Source organism: Mesoplodon bidens, assembly GCF_964165515.1.
Source record: "Mesoplodon bidens genome assembly, chromosome: 19".
Taxonomy (NCBI): domain Eukaryota; kingdom Metazoa; phylum Chordata; class Mammalia; order Artiodactyla; family Ziphiidae; genus Mesoplodon; species Mesoplodon bidens.
The window spans coordinates 22,276,574-22,293,425 of record NC_138179.1 but is presented as its reverse complement, the minus strand read 5'-3'; the positions used below and the strand labels follow the sequence as shown (position 1 = coordinate 22,293,425).

The window sequence follows — 16,852 nt, the reverse complement described above, 5'->3', positions numbered from 1 at the left end:
CCTGAGCTCTAGAGCCCGTGAGCTACAACTACTGAATCCTGCGCGCCTAGAGCCTGTGCTCCGCAACAAGAGAAGCCACCGCAATGAGAAGCCCGCGCACCGCAACGAAGAGTAGCCCCCGCTCACCGCACTAGAGAAAGCCGGCGTGTAGCAATGAAGACCCAACGCAGACAAAAATAAATAAATAAAATAAATAAATTTATTTTTTAAAAAAAAGAAAGAAAAGGGCACAGTTCTCTACGTGGAAAGGCTTCCTCACGCCGCGCTCCTTCAAAGTGTGGTCCCGGACCAGCACCCTCGGCATCACCTGGGAGCTCGTTAGAAACGCGGGTTCAGACCTACTTCCGCGGGGTGGGGGGCGGACCCGCGGCCCCAGTCCTCGGAAGGCCCCTCGCCGGCGGGAGCCGAACCTCGGGCGGGCCCCGTGGAGCAGTCAGCACACACATTGGTGTTGGGGCGGCTGCGGGCGCCGGGCTGGAGCTGGTTGGTTACCTGTCAGGCACACTCGACAGGCCCACGCCCTTGGCCCGGGATGTCCAGGTAACCGAGGTGACCGGCCGGCCGGAGTCCCAGCGCCACCTGGCGGTCAAATATAGGACCTGCCCTTTCCCGGCTAAGGGAGTACCCGCTGCCCGGTGTTCGAGTGAAGGGACACGGGTCCCTGGGGCCGCTCGCTCCCTCAACACCCGCCGGGTCAGTCAGACCCCAAGCAGCCCCCGCCACTTGCCCGGGAACCACCGTTCCCAGAGGACGCAGCTGCAGAACCCAGAGCTCTGCAGTTCCCCTCCGAGCCACGAGATGGCGCTAGTTATCAACGTCTTTCCCAGTTTTCCCTCCGCGTTCAAACTCTGCGCCTCTCTCGCTCCAAGAAACAGCGGTCTCGCGAGACCTCTCGGAAACTTACAAAACCGGAAGCTGTGTGTGGATCTCTTCCCTTTTGTGGCCATCGCAGAAGCGCCAACGGGTGAGTTTGCCGGGAGAACGCGTATAATCCGCAGCCATCCGTTTACGGGCACGGTGTATCTCGACCCCGGGGGCCCCTATACTGTTCCGGCGGCCGAGTAGCAGCCGGGAAGGGGGGCCAGGATGGTCTCGACCTTTCTCCTAGCTCAAGGACCGCCGGGGTGGGGAAGGGAGGAAGAAAGAGGATTTGGGGACTTGGAAACGGGAGCTGAAGGGGAGGGAGCCTATGGTGATGGAGTCTAGTCGGGGCAGTGTAGTTCTCTAAAGAATGGTCTCGAGATAGCTTCTTGGTAAATCTACGGAACTTTCAGACGGCGCTCGCCCATTGGAAGGCTTTTTGGACCCGAGTTATGTGCATTTTCCAGGTTCGGGATGAGGGCCTGATTTCATTCATTTGGGGATGGGGCTAAATGTGTTCACGCTCAAGTTCGCAGATTAACGTTGGTTGGTCTTTCTAAAATGTGATGTGATGTTTGAATTGTCAGTCTGCTTTGCCCTAATTCAGCGGAAATATAAGTCCTGTTTTAGCTTCCTTGTGCAGTAGTTATGCAGTTTGAGAGAGTAAACAAAAAGTTTAATTACGACAGGTGTGTTGGTAGTGGAACGTTCTTCTGTTCCATAAACAAATACAGAAAACATCCCAGTAAAGCAATTCACTACAAGCAGTTTTTGATGAAGTTAAAGAATGTAACAGCTTTTGTGAGCATTCTAAACTTTCAAGATGAAATTGTTGCAGTTACTTGTTTGTAAAACTGAGTGAGATTTGGTCATTTAAGGGTTTACACCTCTTCTAACTCTTTATTTAGCCGAAATGAAATTCAATCCCTTTGTGACTTCTGACCGAAGCAAGAACCGGAAAAGGCATTTCAATGCGCCTTCCCACATTCGCAGGAAGATTATGTCTTCCCCTCTTTCTAAAGAGCTGAGACAGAAGTACAATGTCCGATCCATGCCCATCCGGAAGGATGATGAAGTTCAGGTATGTGCCGTGTTCAGGTCATCTCGGCGAATATCCCGCACATTAGGCACAGACGCTGGATTGCATTCTGAGAGTGATAACAACTGAGGCATTGGCTCCCACAACAGGACTGCAAAAGGAGTTGAGCTGGGGACTAAACAAAAAGTATGCAGCTTTCTTCACCTTTACACTTTGGTGAAAATCAGTTGTCTCAAGCGTCAGATGCAGTCATAATTAAGCAGAAGAAAGGGGGTTTGGAACCAGAATCTTAGTTTGGAGTTATCTTTTTCTGGGTATGTTTGGGCATTGGAGAGGCATTTGAGGACCAGTAAACAATTCTGTGTCTGAATCAAAATCCATATATAAGTTACAACTGAGCTGTAGTTTCATATGATTGTTTGAGAGTACCAGTAAATAATTTGTCAAATCTATTTAAGTGAATATTTCTATTAATGTTTCTTAGCTGTAACTTGCAGCTAGTGATTAAGATTCAAGCAGTCTCTAAAGCAGCTTACATGTTACCAGCATTTCTTGAGATGAATAGCCATTTGTTGCTCCTGTACTGGTGCTAAAATTGCCAGTAGGTTTCGGAGGCCGTCTCCTGTGCTTTCTGTAACTGGGAAAGAAACATCTGCTCAGAAGCACTTTGGCAAGCTGAGGATCGCTGGGACTCCGGGTACAGAACGATGTTAGTTAACCTCAGGGAAAGAAGTGGCATGTTTCCTTAAATATTAGCTGCTGCCCACTCTTTGGCACTTAGTTGGGCCCTTTAATGGGTTGTGAATTTAATATTTATGGCCTGTTGTTCCCTTTGAGATGGAGTGACAGTTTCCTTGTCAACTTGGTACAAAAAACCAAGGTGGGCTTGTTCCTCGTTTTTAACCTTTTAACAAGCCCACCATTGCTGGTGGATCATCAGTTGTAGGATGCACTCTACATCACTGTAGATTGATATGGAGCATAGTTTATTTCCAGGTTAATTGAAGCCAGAGATAGAATTATTGGCACATTTCCATTAATGATTAGATCTTTCAAAATTGGAAGATCCTGTATATCTGATGAAGTGAATGATGTTTACCTGATTCATAGGTTTCCTGATTTTCAAGCTTAATATTCTTTTAACCACATATATCTTTTATTTTTGAATTTGCATTTAGGTTGTACGAGGACACTACAAAGGGCAGCAAATTGGCAAAGTAGTCCAGGTTTACAGGAAGAAGTATGTCATCTACATTGAACGAGTGCAGCGGGAGAAGGCTAATGGCACAACTGTCCATGTGGGCATTCACCCCAGCAAGGTGGGTGTTTTTAAGAATGCTTGAGAGGGGAGAAGGAAATTTTAACAGTTATTCTGTATGTGTATTTGATGTAACTTTTCCTTAAAAGCTATTAGTAAGCTGATCGATCAATCTAAAAATGAATAGATCTTAAAATATAGGAAATGGGGTAATTTTTAGATGATATGGAGCTCATACCCTGTGTATTAAACAGAATTGAGTAAACAGTAAGGCACATTTACAGCCCTGCAAAGTAGGTATTAAGTCATTTGCAGATGGAAAAAATCTGGACCTCAGAGTCTAGATCCCATTGATAGTGGTATCTAAGCCAAAATAGAAGATAATGGTCTGATTCTCATGTCCTGGACTTTAATGTGAAATTTCCAATACTGCTGTCTGATTTCTCTCAATTAAAAAGATGTTTAATATAAAGGTAATAAACGTGCTTGGTGCCTATTCAAATAATGAGGTGTTCTTTTTTTAAGATCTTGAGTTGGCACCACAAATCTAATCTGCAAACTACAGGGAAGTCGAAAGACTAGTACAGCTGTTGCGTATCTTTCACCTAGAATTCACAACTACCATTTTCTTTGCCCTTTTCCCTACCCACTGGTGGATTACAAACATCGTGGCACTTCACCTCTAATTACTTAAGTGTGTATCTCTTAAGAGCGATGACTTTCCCATTCTTCACTAGTCTTAGTTGCCCCCAACTAGATCAGCCGTCGTCAAGGTCACCAATCCAGTGACCGATTCTTAGTGTTTTATGAACTTAATGCAGCATTTGACAGTTGATCTCCTTCTTTATGGCTCATCTTCATCTCTTATTCCAGACAAACCTCAATATCCAGTTGACTAGTTTGCATGTCAACTTAGATGTCCAATCAATATCTCAAACCTGACATGTTTAAACTCCTGGTTTTATCCTTGAAGCCTCTTGCAGTTTGTTACCGTCACTGTGTGTGGCAGCTTTGTCCTAATGGCTCAAGCCAAAATGTCATTCTTACTATATACCCCACATCAGTCGATAAGACCCGTTGACTGCTGTTGCTGTCACACTGTATCCAGGATATTGTCACCATCAGAGTGGCCTACAAGACTGATCACCAGCTACTTCTTCTTTTTTTTTAATTTATTTATTTTTGGCTGCATCAGGTCTTCCTTGCAGCGCGCACAGGCTTTCTCTAGTTGCGGCGAGTGGGGGCTACTCTTCATTGCGGTGCGCTGGCTTCTCGCTGCACAGCACCGGCTCTAGGCGCGCGGGCTTCAGTAGTTGCAGCACACGGGCTCAGTAGTTGTGGCTCGTGGGCTCTAGAGCACAGGCTCAGTAGTTGTGGCACACGGGCTTAGTTGCTCTGCGGCATGTGGGATCTTCCCCGACCAGGGCTCGAACCCGTGTCCCCTCCACTGGCAGGCGGATTCTTAACCACTGCGCCACCAGGGAAGTCCCATCACCAGCTACTCCTTGATGTCACCTTATTCCACTCTCCGTGTTCTAGTCCACTAGCCTCTTTACTGTTCCTACAGCCGTGCTCCTCAGTGTGTCTGCTGGTCGGCAGCATCACCTGGCAACTTCATAGAACTGTACATTCTGTTCCCGGGTCCACTGAAGCAGAATTTGGGGCTGGGACCCAGGGGTCTATTTTAACAAGCCCTCCAGACACACTCAAATTTGAGAAACACGCCTGTTAAACTTAGAAGTTCTTCTGCCTCTGGACTTCGGTGCTTGCGGTTCTGTTTGGAATACTCTACTCTTCTTATCAGGTCTCTGTTCAGATACAGACCTTTCCGTGAGGCTTTGCCTGATCTCGATTATGATTTAGCCCCTATCCTCCAGCATTCCATCTCATATTAGATACAACCTCCATGGCGGTGGAGACTGTCTTTTGGTTGCTATGCTGTATTTCCAGACCTTGTTCAGTGCTGTCTTTGCCTTCCCTCACCTTCCTCTCTAAGACTAAAATTTATCATAATCTGGGTGTCTTTGGTGACAAATCTGTTGGAATAGGTATGTTCTATGACTTCACTAAAGGTTTTGCAGGTTGAAGCATGTGTGAAGGCTACATTTAATTTCCAACTTTGTGGTACTAACGTTACTATAGAAACCAATGTGTATGACTTTGTTAGCTTATAAAACTGAGAGGAGTGGAATAGTTGAAACGTTTTGCAGTAGAAAAAGAAGCTGATTTTCTAATAAAGCACAGAAGAGGACGTGAGAAGAACCACCAGTGCCACATTGCCTTCTCCTTTGTTGGCTGAGTATTAGTGAACATTTAAGCCAGGTTTGGGGATAAAGGATCATTTCTGGCACTTCAGAGTGTTTAGGCATCCACTCCCACAGGTGTGGGGAATGGCGCTGAATGTTGGGCCTTCCCATGTGTTCTGTGTTGGTAATTGTTTAAAGCTCAGGAGCATTTTTTCTTATTTGTCTGCAGGTGGTTATCACCAGACTAAAACTGGACAAAGACCGCAAAAAGATCCTTGAACGTAAAGCCAAATCTCGCCAAGTAGGAAAGGAAAAGGGCAAATACAAGGAAGAAACAATTGAGAAGATGCAGGAATGAAGTAATCTTGTATACAACTTTCATTAAAAACTGTTAAAATGAAGAGCCTTTGTTTATGTGTGGTGCTTTGAGACGCTGACTAGATTTCGGTGGGTCAGTTTTCAGGGAAGTTCAGGTGATGTTAGCTATCTAGAGGCAGACTACCCTTATCTTGTGGCTTGATTCCAGTAATGAAAAGTACTGTTTAGAGAGAGTTGGTTTTTTAACCAAATTTGAGCATCAGTTCTTTTTTTTTTAATGTATTTATTTTTAGCTGCGTTGGGTCTTCGTTGCTGCCCTTGGGCTTCTCATTGCGGTGGCTTTCTCTTGTTGGGGAGCACGGGCTCTAGACCACAGGCTCAGTAGTTGTGGCGCACGGACTTAGCTGCTCTGCAGCATGTGGGATCTGCCAGGACCAGAGCTCGAACCCGTGTCCCCTGCATTGGCAGGCGGATTCTTAACCATTGCGCGACAAGGGAAGTCCCAAGCATCAATTATTTAATGATTGAAATGCTTTCTAACGATATTCCGAAATCGGGACTAATAAAATAGTGATTTTCTTTTACAGCAGGCAGCAGCACTTTGGGGTAAAGCTGAATACCCGAGGACCCCCTTTCCCACCTTGTTTTCTGCACTGATGTTGTGTGAGTGCTGTTAGACCAAAATGAATCTTTAGCTTACAATCTGAAGCAAAAAGTGCTCACCTAAAATGCAGTTTCTCCTAGAGGATTAAGCGATACCGTGCACAGAGTAATTGTTGACAACACCTTCCTCACTTTAGACTTAAGCATTTAAACGTGTAGGACGATGAATGGGGTTTACTTTCCAGGCTGGAGGCGAGCATTCATTTATCTTGGAGCCTTTACGACAACGTGGGGAAATAGGTGACCAATTTTGCCACCGCCGGAGACCAGTTAGTGGCTGGCTTAGCCAAGGTCGCACCTGGGCCGGCCCCAGCTATCACCTCAGTAATCTCACTCACCGCAGCTTCCGCCGAGCACGCTGCAGGCTGGGCAGGACCCCGGAACACAGCCTTCATTACCGAGAAAAGGAGTAAGGTTTCTCCCCGCCGCGGCGTCTGTGGACGGCCCCCCGGGAGGGGCGGGGCTTCCGGCCGGCGCGGAGCCGCTTCCGGCCGGCACAGCCGGCCTCCGCCGCCGCGGGCCCACGCGGAGCGGGAGGGGACCGGGCGGCGCTGGCGGACGCAGCCGTGGGTGGGGCGGGCTCCCGACCCTGCGGCCCTGGCGTATTCCTTTTCACTTCCGGACCTCCCTCTCCTGCAAAACCACCCCGATCGGTCTCTCTTCCCGCTGGCCTGGCTCATTCATTTCACTCCTCCCCCGAAGTTGGCCGCCCTTGGAGGAGTGGGCGGGCCCGACTAGCAGGCGGAACCCTCGTGGAGCCTGGCGCGGTGGTGCAGAGACCTCGGAACTCAGGACGGCACAAAGGACTTGATGCCCGAACCAGGTTTTCGGGAATAATCGGGAGTTGGTATTGTGGAAGGTGCGGGGACACTGCACTAAGTGCATTATCTGCATTATCACGGAGTCTTCCCAACAACTCGTTGTGATGGAGAGTGGTATTCTCCCCATTTTATAGTTGCGGAAAATGAAGCCTCAGAAACTTTGCCCAGCCTACTCACACAGTAAATGATAGCGTCAGAAATTGACTTACCATGCCTCTGCAATGCCTCTCTTCCATACCTGTAAGCCAAGTGTTTGACAAATGCCCTTTGAACATCTTTCGTCCCAGCTCTGTATTCATCTGCCCTCTGAGGGGATACAGCGAGGTAGAAGCCTCAGCCCCTGCCTTCTAGGTTTGTACACCTGAACCAGTCGACTGAAAATGCAAAGCGCTCCAGTGAGTGGTGCAGGCTGTTCAGAGGCAGGCGAGATGGCAGTCAGCTGGAGTGCATCAAGAAGGATGCTGATTTGAGCTGGGTGTGATTTGGAAGAACCTGTTCCAGGTCCGGGACAGCCAAAGCAAAGACTTGCAGGTGGGTGAGGAAGGAAAATCTTTCCAGTTTTCTTTAAACAGGCTCATTTATCATCCCACCAACACAGATCACACCAGGAAGTTGGCCATCTTTCTTTGGGGCCTCGTTTCTTTCCTTTTGCTTTAGAACAGGTGTTGAAAACTCAGGTAACTACAGGGGTGGGCAGCTAAGGTGAATAGTTAGTTGCTGGCCTAAAGACTGTGGGAAACAGAGTGTTGACTATCTAAAGGGAGTGGCTGCCTCTCCACTCCAGCCAGTTGTTGCCAAGTAGCAAAGCTCCCAGTATGGCTGGATCGTCCCATTTTTCATGAAAGCCAGAAATCTAGATTTTTATATGAACTCCCCAGTCTGTAAATATAGGCAAACCATTCAATTTTTAAAAAACAAACACTGGGTAGACTAACCAACATACGTCTTTTAGTCAAATGTGACTCCAGGGCTGTGCATTAGAATTTCATGGTATAGGGTAATAAGGACCATTTCTCATATTAAAGACTGAGATTTTTCCATCTTTTGATTATAAACTATTTCTAGCGTGTCTTCTTCATTCTTTTATAGGATGGAGATGAGGTCTTTCCTTCCCGTGTAGTTCCTTGAAGGGCCTCAAATAGCAGCCAGTGCAGCCAGTTTCTGAGAGATGCTGGTTTCGGTGAGGAGTCTGGAAGGTGCTCCTCCTGGATCCCGTTGAATATCTTGTGGTTTCAAGTCTCTTCTAAGGACTGTGGGATGATAATGCATATTCTTTGGGAAACAAAGCCCCATGTCAATGATTATATGGGACTGGTGGATGAAATAGACTGGCTTATTTACTGCAGGACTTCTCAGAGCCTTTAAAAATGTCAGTTTGCACTGAGGGTCTTGAGCTCAGGCTTAAAGAGCATATTATAAACATTCTGTTTCTTCGATCCTGAAATGCATATTTTTCACCTTTAAAAAATCTGGGGCTTCCCTGGTGGCGCAGTGGTTGAGAGTCCGCCTGCCGATGCAGGGGACACGGGTTCGTGCCCCGGTCTGGGAAGATCCCACATGCCGCAGAGCGGCTAGGCCCGTGAGCCATGGCTGCTGAGCCTGCGCATCCGGAGCCTGTGCTCTGCAAGGGGAGAGGCCACAACAGTGAGAGGCCCGCCTACCGAAAAAAAAAAAAAAAAAAAAAAAAAAAAATCTGGATGTGTGGGCAGTTCCTTGGCGGATCAGTGGTTAAGACTCTATACTTCCACTGCAAGGGGCACGGGTTCAACCCCTGGTTGGGGAACTAAGATTCTGCATGCCGCGCAGCGTGGCAAAAAAAAAAATCTGGATATGTTCGTTTAATATAGGGCTTCAGTTTTTCCTCTCAAAAGAAAACTGTCATTATGTCAGTGGTTTTACAGTCAGTAGTGTCTTTAGAATCAGGAATGTTCCATGGTTAACCAGTGATGCCAGTCGAGAGAATTCGAAGCCTTTTTAGTGGAGGACATTCAGGATCTGGAAGCAGGCTCAGCTTAACTGAGACTCTTGCTCAGAGCTTTTAATTGTTTCCATCGGGACTTCCCTGATGGTCCAGTGGTTAAGACTCCACACTCCCAATGCAGGGGGCCCGGGTACCATCCCTGGTCAGGGAACTAAATCCCACACACATGCCACAACCAAGATCCCGTGTGCCACAGCCAAGACCCAGCACGGCCAAACAAATAAATATTAAAAAAATATATATTTAAAAAATATATATTTCCATCTTTCTCTGCTTCTCAGGATTCTGCCCTACCCCTCAGCTCTTCATCTGATGGCTGGCATCTCGGGGATCTTGTTTTCCTAAGATTATTGGAATTCCTGTGATCATCACATGAACTCTTCCCTTGGCCTCATCACCATCCTGTGTTCCAGAGTTGTTCTAACTAAGGAACCTCGGTTTAGACACCTGGGTATCCAGTTCTCTTCCAGAGGACTTCTCCGATCTTGGTGGAGTGTGGACTCCATCTGGGGGTATCTCTTTGGCATGGTAACCTCCTGACATATCTCTGTGTCCCTAGATGTAACCTTTTCATTTCTGGAAACAGCCCCTGCTGCCTCTTCAGAACCATCAAGCCTGTACCTGGAAGTGTCTCCCGGCCTTGGAGTGCTCAAGTTCTCTTGGACTCTCTGCTTCGTTCTGGAAATATGTGGGCTCCAGCTCAGGCAGTGTCAAAACAGGTCAGGCCTACAGACCTCCCAGGAGAACAAAACCCCTCTTCCTCACCCACATAGCTGGACTCATCTTGCTGGATATGAGACCTTTCCTCTCCCTCTGTTATCTTTTCTTTGTGTAATACTCATATGACTGACATTCAGTCATGCATGTGGGCACGCCTTTGTTCCCAGTACCTCCACTGTCTCTTTCCTAGTCCTGCTGCAGCTACTCCTTAGCCCAGGACCCAAGACAGAACCGTCCCTGTGGCAGCAGCTGGCATCATTTCAGGAGGCAGTGACATTTGAGGATGTGACCAGAGATTGCAAGAGTCAAGAGGCCTCTCAGAAGGATTGTAGCAGGGACACAATGCTGGACAGTTGCAAGAAGCCAGTCCCTCAGCGTAAGGACTTGTCTTCTTTTACTAATCCTGTGTACAATCGATGGGAAAAACCATCATTTAAAAATATCCCAGGAATTCCCTGGCCATCCTATGGTTAAGACTCCACACTTCCACTGCAGGGGATCCGGGTTCGATCCTTGGTCGGGGAACTAAGATCCCCCCGCCCTCCCCCCACAACCCTGCCGCAAGCCACGTGGTGCGACGAGAAAAACCCAAAAAAAATCCCACTGTGTTCTCCTTCAGTCTCCTAAAACGAGGACAGACTCTTCAACCACAAGAAATTAAGTTGATTGTGGGAAAGCTAAAAGCCCTCTCTGGTGCTAACTTCAAGTTCACAATTTACTATTGTTATGTGGGTTCCTTCTAGCAACATTCTCCCATTTATATTATTTTAAAAGGAATGGAGGATGAGATATCAGCCTATTATTGCCTTAGGAATTTTCATTCATCCTCTCCTCTTCAGTTAGCAAAGACAAGTTAATAGGTTTCACTGTTTGAGCTAACAGTTTTATTAATTACTCTGTTTGCCTAAAGTCAAAAATTACTACATATTTGTGTATACATCTTGCTGATTTAAAATTCTGTTGACATGCTCTGGTTATGAATGGGCCCAGTGGGCCCTCTAGTTATCTTTATTCTTTGTTTGTTTATTTATTTGGTTGTGCCTGATCTTAGTTGCGGCACGTGGGCTCCTTAGTTGTGGCATGCGAGCTCTTAGTTGCGACATGCATGTGGGATCTAGTTCCCTGACCAGGGATTGAACCCGGGGCCCCTGCATTGGGAGCACAGAGTCTTAACCACTGTGCCACCAGGGAAGTCCCTCTAGTTACCTTTATTCTGTTATTGCTTTATACCATTACTTTAGTAATCTTTCTTCCATATGTTCAAAAATCAGATGAAGGGGCTTCCCTGGTGGTGCAGTGGTTGAGAGTCCGCCTGCCGATGCAGGGGACACGGGTTCATGCCCCGGTCCAGGAAGATCCCACATGCCGCGGAGCGGCTGGGCCCGTGAGCCATGGCCGCTGAGCCTGCGCGTCCGGAGCCTGTGCTCCGCAACAAGAGAGGCCGCGATAGTGAGAGGCCTGCGCACCGCGATGAAGAGTGGCCCCCGCTTGCCACAACTAGGGAAAGCCCTCGCACAGAAACGAAGACGCAACACAGCAAAAATAAATAAATTAATTAATAAAAACTCCTACCCCCAACATCTTAAAAAAAAAAAAAATCAGATGAAAGAGTTAATGAGGAACTTTGAAGGGAAAGTCTTCCAGATGGAATAGCAGCAAATTTAGCCTTGTTCTGTTTCTTTCTGCCTTTCTTAGGATCCTTCTTACAGTTCTCCATGATGCCACAGAGAGCTGGAAATGATCCCCCTGGTGTTTCAAATCCAAGTGAAATGGAAAAGGAGATAAGTAACATGAGAGAAAAGTTTCTCATCAGCGTGACAAAGTTAGTGGAAAGCAAAAGTTACAACAGCAAGGTATTTTCCAAAGAAAAGTACTTTCAAACAATAAAGGAAGTGAAAGAAGCTAAGGAGAAGGGGAGGAAGTCATCACGTGATTATCGCCGTGCAGCAAAATATGACGTGATCTCTGTACAAGGCACGGAGAAACTAATAGAGGCTACTCACGGAGAACGAGATCGAATACGGTATTATGTACACAAGGAAGAGCTGTTTGATATTCTTCATGACACACATCTCAATATTGGCCATGGTGGGCGGACGCGCATGCTCAAGGAGCTGCAAGGAAAATACGGGAATGTCACCAAAGAAGTCATTGTCTTATATCTGACTCTGTGTAAACAGTGCCACCAGAAGAACCCAGTATCCAAGAGAGGCCTCGCACCCAAGCCCATGCCATTTAAGGACATTGACTCCAGGTGCCAAGTTGAAATCCTTGACATGCAGTCAAATGCTGATGGTGAGTTCAAGTTTGTTTTATATTACCAGGACCACTTGACCAAGTTTATTATTTTACGGCCATTAAAAGCCAAACAGGCCCATGAGGTGGTCGCTGTCCTGTTGGATATTTTCACAATTCTTGGTACACCCACGATGTTAGAATCTGACAGTGGCTTGGAGTTCACAAACCAGGTTGTCAATGAGCTCAATGAGGTATGGCCAGACCTAAAGATTGTCCCTGGTAAGTACCATGCTGGCCAAGGCCAAGGCTCCCTGGAGCGAGCAAGCCGTGATGTCAAGAACATGCTAAGTGCCTGGATGCAGAGTAACCACTCACATCACTGGGCCGAAGGCCTGCGATTCATGCAGATGGTGAGGAATCAGGCCTTTGATGTTTCCTTGCAGCAAAGTCCATATGAGGCGATGTTTGGTTGTAAAGCCAAATTTGGACTCTATTCCTCACACTTACCCCGGGAAACCGTGGCTGTCTTACAAACAGAAGAAGAACTAGAAATGGCTGAAGAACAGCTAGAAAGCAGCCTTTGGATCAGGCAGGAAGAAAGAGCTGAGGTCGGAGCAGACCGATCTGACATGGACGAGGACATCAATCCCACTCCTCCCAAAGCTGCAGAGCCCAGCACCTCCCAAGGGGCCCCAGGTCTCTTCTGCTGGTGAACAGACACCTGCCTCTGGGCACCGTGTAGCCACCTGAGAACTGTTGCCAAGGCCCCAGATGAAAGGAATGAAAGCCACAATCTCAGGAAAGCTGTCCATGGTAGTCCTGGCTCACAGGGGGAAAGCAACTTGGGTCTCTGATCTCGGGCTGCCATACAAAATTGCCACAAATGTGGAGGCTTAAAACAACAGCACTTTCTTCTCCCATAGTTGTGGAGGCTACAGGTCTGAAATCAAGGTGTTGGCAGGGTTCGTCCCTTCTGGAGGCTCTAAGAGAGAATCCATTCCATGCCTTTCTCCTTTGGTGGCTGCCGGCAGTCCTTGCATCCCTTGGCTTAGAGTAGCACAAATCCAGTCTCTGCCTTGTCTGCACGTGGGTCTTCATGTGGCCTTCTCCCCTCTGTCTGTCTGTCTGCTCCTTTTCTGTCTCTTACAAGGACACTGTTGGACACCAAATCTATGTCATTGGACTTAAGGCCCATCCTAACTGAGGATGATCTCATCTCAAGATCCTTTTTTTTTCAATTAATTTATTTACTTTTGGCCGCATTGGATCCTCGTTGCTGCGAGTGGGCTTTCTCTAGTTGCGGCGAGCGGGGTCTACTCTTTGTTGCAGCTTCTCCTTGCCGTGGCTTCTGTTGTTACAGAGCACAGTCTCTAGGTCTGTGGGCTTCAGTAGTTGTGGCACACGGGCTCAGTAGTTGTGGCCCACGGGCTCAGTAGTTGTGGCTCATGGGCTCTAGAGCACAGGCTCAGTAGTTGTGACGCACAGGCTTAGTTGCTCCATGGCGTGTGGGATCTTCCCGGACCAGGGCTCGAACCCGTGTCCCCTGCATTGGCAGGTGGATTCTTAACCACTCTGCCACCAGGGAAGCCCCTCAAGATCCTTAATTTCATCTGTGAAGACCCTTTTTCCAAGTAAGGTCACATTCACGGGTGCTAGGGGTTTGGACTTGGACGTATGTTTTTGGGGGGCTGCAGTTTTACCAACTACAGTCAGTGGAAGAGTATGTTTGCCTGAAGAACATGAACTGATGGGGTCTGAGGCCTGTAGAGCCGGTGGGACTGCCCTACATATATCTAGTGCCTGTTCCTGCTTCTAGACACATAACCCAAAAGATGGGGTCATCAGAGAAAAAGATGTAGGTGAAGGACAACGAGAAGAAAAGAGGTTCATCTAACATGCCCCCGAGATTGCCTGCCCCACCAGGCAATCAAGTTTCCTGCTTCAAGAGAAACCTGATGTACCATGCCCGCTCTCAGAATGGCACCCACAGGGATTATTGTGTGATGTGTCTGAAACATATTTTAAAAATAGGTCAAAATTAAGGCATGGTTGGGATTTGGGTCTGAGTCTGCCAGTTTTCTATGCCTCAGGCACAGCACAACATGTATTCTTGGAAAGGGTCAGTGCATTCCAGGAAGTGACTAGTAGCAGGGAAACAACTAAGCACTCCGGAGCAAAATACAAAAGTTGGCCTGAGGTCACTGCTCCAACCAGAGAAGAAAAGAATAGAGCAAAGGCCAGTCTGGGTCATAGTTCAGAGTAAAGGGAAGAGTAGTGCCCAGGATCTGTGCACTGCTGTATTCTCAAGGCCTGGAAGCGTACATAGCCCATCGGAGGTGTTCAGTAAGGATTTGCTGAGTGAACAAATGACTCTTCAGAGATGGACACTGGGAAGGAGAAGGGGCCTGCAGCCCCTTATTCTCCCGTTCATTCTTCCTGCATCTCAGAACCATTCTGATTGCCCCCGGCGCTGGTTTCCTCTTCTGAAGGAGGCAGGAACAGTCCTGATGCCGCTACCTCATGGGGTCATTGTGAAAGACAGTGAGATAATGCATGTGGAGTTCTAGATGTCAGTTGTCCTTGCTATCAGCAGATCTTATCCTTGTGATCGTTGGAGATCTCTGTCCGTTGCCATTCCTTTGCTGATTAAACAGTGTTAAGCTGGATATCCAGGAAGGCTGCATTATTATTAGAAAGGAAATGATCGCACTTTCCCGCTTGTTTGGGTGGGGTGGGGGCAGAATCTTGCCCTATCCTTGGCCAGCACCTCACGTTCCATCTTTTCTGTGTCACTCAGGCTAGCAGGGCCTTGGAGGCCCAACTCCACTGATGTTGCCACCCCTCCCTGCGTGCTGACTTCCTGGTTGCGGAGCAAACCAGGAACCACATCATCAACTCGTGTGGGTGAGAAGTGAAATGAGGCACGACGGTACTGCCTCTCCCGGGGGGGTGGCCACAAATAACCTAGGCTTCCGGAGCGGCTGCATCTGTCTTCCTCCTTTGCTCCGTAGGGTCAGCAGTGGAGAGAGCGGGAGTGGACACCTAGACCCAATCCAGCCTTACTCTGCATTAACACATTTCAGCATCTGGAACAGAACTGACTGCTTTCAATTTGCAAATATATTTTGTCCACCTAATGTTTTTTAAATGTAAAAAATGAATTGCCATCACTTTCAAAACAGAAGACTTCATATAAAAATCTGGATGTCCAGCACCTCTTGAAAACTTGGAAGATCTGGCCCCCCGCATTTTTTCATGGCAGCAGAGAACCAAGTGGTAACCCCCAGGAAGCAGGCCTGCGTTCTACACTTGGCCACCATCTGGGCCATTCCAGTATTTTTGCATATGCATTTCTGTGGCCTGTTGCTAAAGAAAGGCAAATGAAGTCAGAATGTGAATAAAGGTCAGAAACAGACCCATGCCTCTAGGAATTTATGATAAAAGGGGCATTTCACAACTGGGAGGGGTTGTATTATTCAGTTAATGGTGCTGGTCAGTTATACCTCAATTAAAAAAAATAACGGTGCTGGATCATATAGCTATCCAACTGGAAAAAAATGAAGTCTGATCCCTAAATATAAAAAACAAAACTAAAAAATATTGGAGAAAAAGGAGATTTGGGGGATCTTGGAATGGAGAAAGCCATAAAAGGTTACTATACTTGGCTACATAAAAAGTTTAAATATCTATGAAAAATAATACCTTTAAAAAAGTGAGGAAAGGTAAATGACAGGCTGGAAGAAAATATTTGCAACATCTAAAACAGACATAAGGGCCTGTCAACTGAAAAAAAATGCATAACCTAAAAGTTGAGAATTATGGTTTATTCAGCAGACTTACTGAGGACTTAAGCCCAGGATACAGCTTCTCAGATAGCTCTGAGGGACTGGTCCAGAGAGGTAAGGGAGGAGCCAGGATATATAGCAGTTTTTGGAAAAAACAAAAACAAAACCAAAAAACCCAAAACAGGTAACTGAACATCAAAAGATTACTGCTAATTTTTTTTTAAAAACAGACATCTCAAGTTAATGAAATTTAGCACTTTTCTATGTATGGGAAGAGAGTCTGGGCTTATTGAAATTATCCCTTTGATACGCATCTTAACTAGGGACCAGTATCCTGTTTTTCTCCATCCTGAATCTCCTCAGGGTGCACAGTCGTGGGCGGCTGCAGGGGCTCATGACTTGATGGTCACAACATCCTTTGTTTACTGATATTGCAGGCGACATTCTTTGTCCACAGAACCTAATTTTTAAAAGAGCATTTACAAATTAATGAGAAGAGCAGCCAAAAGGAAAGAGCAGAGGTTAACTGCAGAAGAAAAACAGGTAGCTGTGCCCTGGTGCAGCTGTGGTGGGATGGAAGCGCACTGGACTTGTAATCAGATCAGGGCTGTCCATTTATATGAAACAGATTCAAGTTATTTGAGGGTTTTTATTTTTTCTGCCATGCATGGGGGAGAGGAGAAAAATGTTTCGTGATACTGTCTTGTTTTAACAGATATCTGACTGATAAGGAACTACAGTAATGGTCATACTGTATTCAGGACAGCAGTTTTCATTTCCTGGGGCTGCTGTAACCAACTGAGTGGCACAAAAATTTATTGTGTCACAGTTCTGGAGGTCATAAGTCTGAGACCAAGATGTCAGCAGCGTTGGTTCCTTCTGAGTGCCGTGAGGAAGAATCTGTTCCGGCCCCGCTCTTAGC

The 16,852-nt window shown here is 47.0% G+C and overlaps 2 protein-coding genes across 4 annotated transcripts; both read left to right on the top strand.

The window, feature by feature from the left end:
• The first annotated feature begins 863 nt into the window (after nucleotides 1–863).
• RPL26 (ribosomal protein L26) lies at nucleotides 864–5,805 on the top strand. The gene is made up of 4 exons (XM_081218502.1): nucleotides 864–964; nucleotides 1,770–1,942; nucleotides 3,079–3,219; nucleotides 5,634–5,805. Exons 2-4 carry the CDS (start codon nucleotides 1,775–1,777, stop codon nucleotides 5,760–5,762), a joined length of 438 nt encoding a protein of 145 aa, XP_081074628.1. The 5' UTR covers nucleotides 864–964; nucleotides 1,770–1,774; the 3' UTR covers nucleotides 5,763–5,805.
• A 1,085-nt stretch (nucleotides 5,806–6,890) lies between these two features.
• On the top strand, nucleotides 6,891–16,570 carry KRBA2 (KRAB-A domain containing 2). Of its 3 annotated transcripts, none has more exons than XR_014013908.1 (4): nucleotides 6,891–7,737; nucleotides 9,469–10,283; nucleotides 11,603–15,045; nucleotides 15,157–16,570. XR_014013908.1 is itself a non-coding variant. In XM_081218244.1 (4 exons), exons 3-4 carry the CDS (start codon nucleotides 10,250–10,252, stop codon nucleotides 12,856–12,858), a joined length of 1,290 nt encoding a protein of 429 aa, XP_081074370.1. In that variant the 5' UTR covers nucleotides 6,891–7,737; nucleotides 9,469–9,906; nucleotides 10,098–10,249; the 3' UTR covers nucleotides 12,859–16,570. The 3 variants fall into 3 exon arrangements, 2 of the variants coding, with proteins under 2 accessions (XP_081074370.1, XP_081074369.1); XM_081218244.1 differs by having other exon boundaries at nucleotides 9,469–9,906; nucleotides 10,098–10,283; nucleotides 11,603–16,570; XM_081218243.1 differs by having other exon boundaries at nucleotides 11,603–16,570.
• The last annotated feature ends 282 nt before the right edge of the window (nucleotides 16,571–16,852 follow it).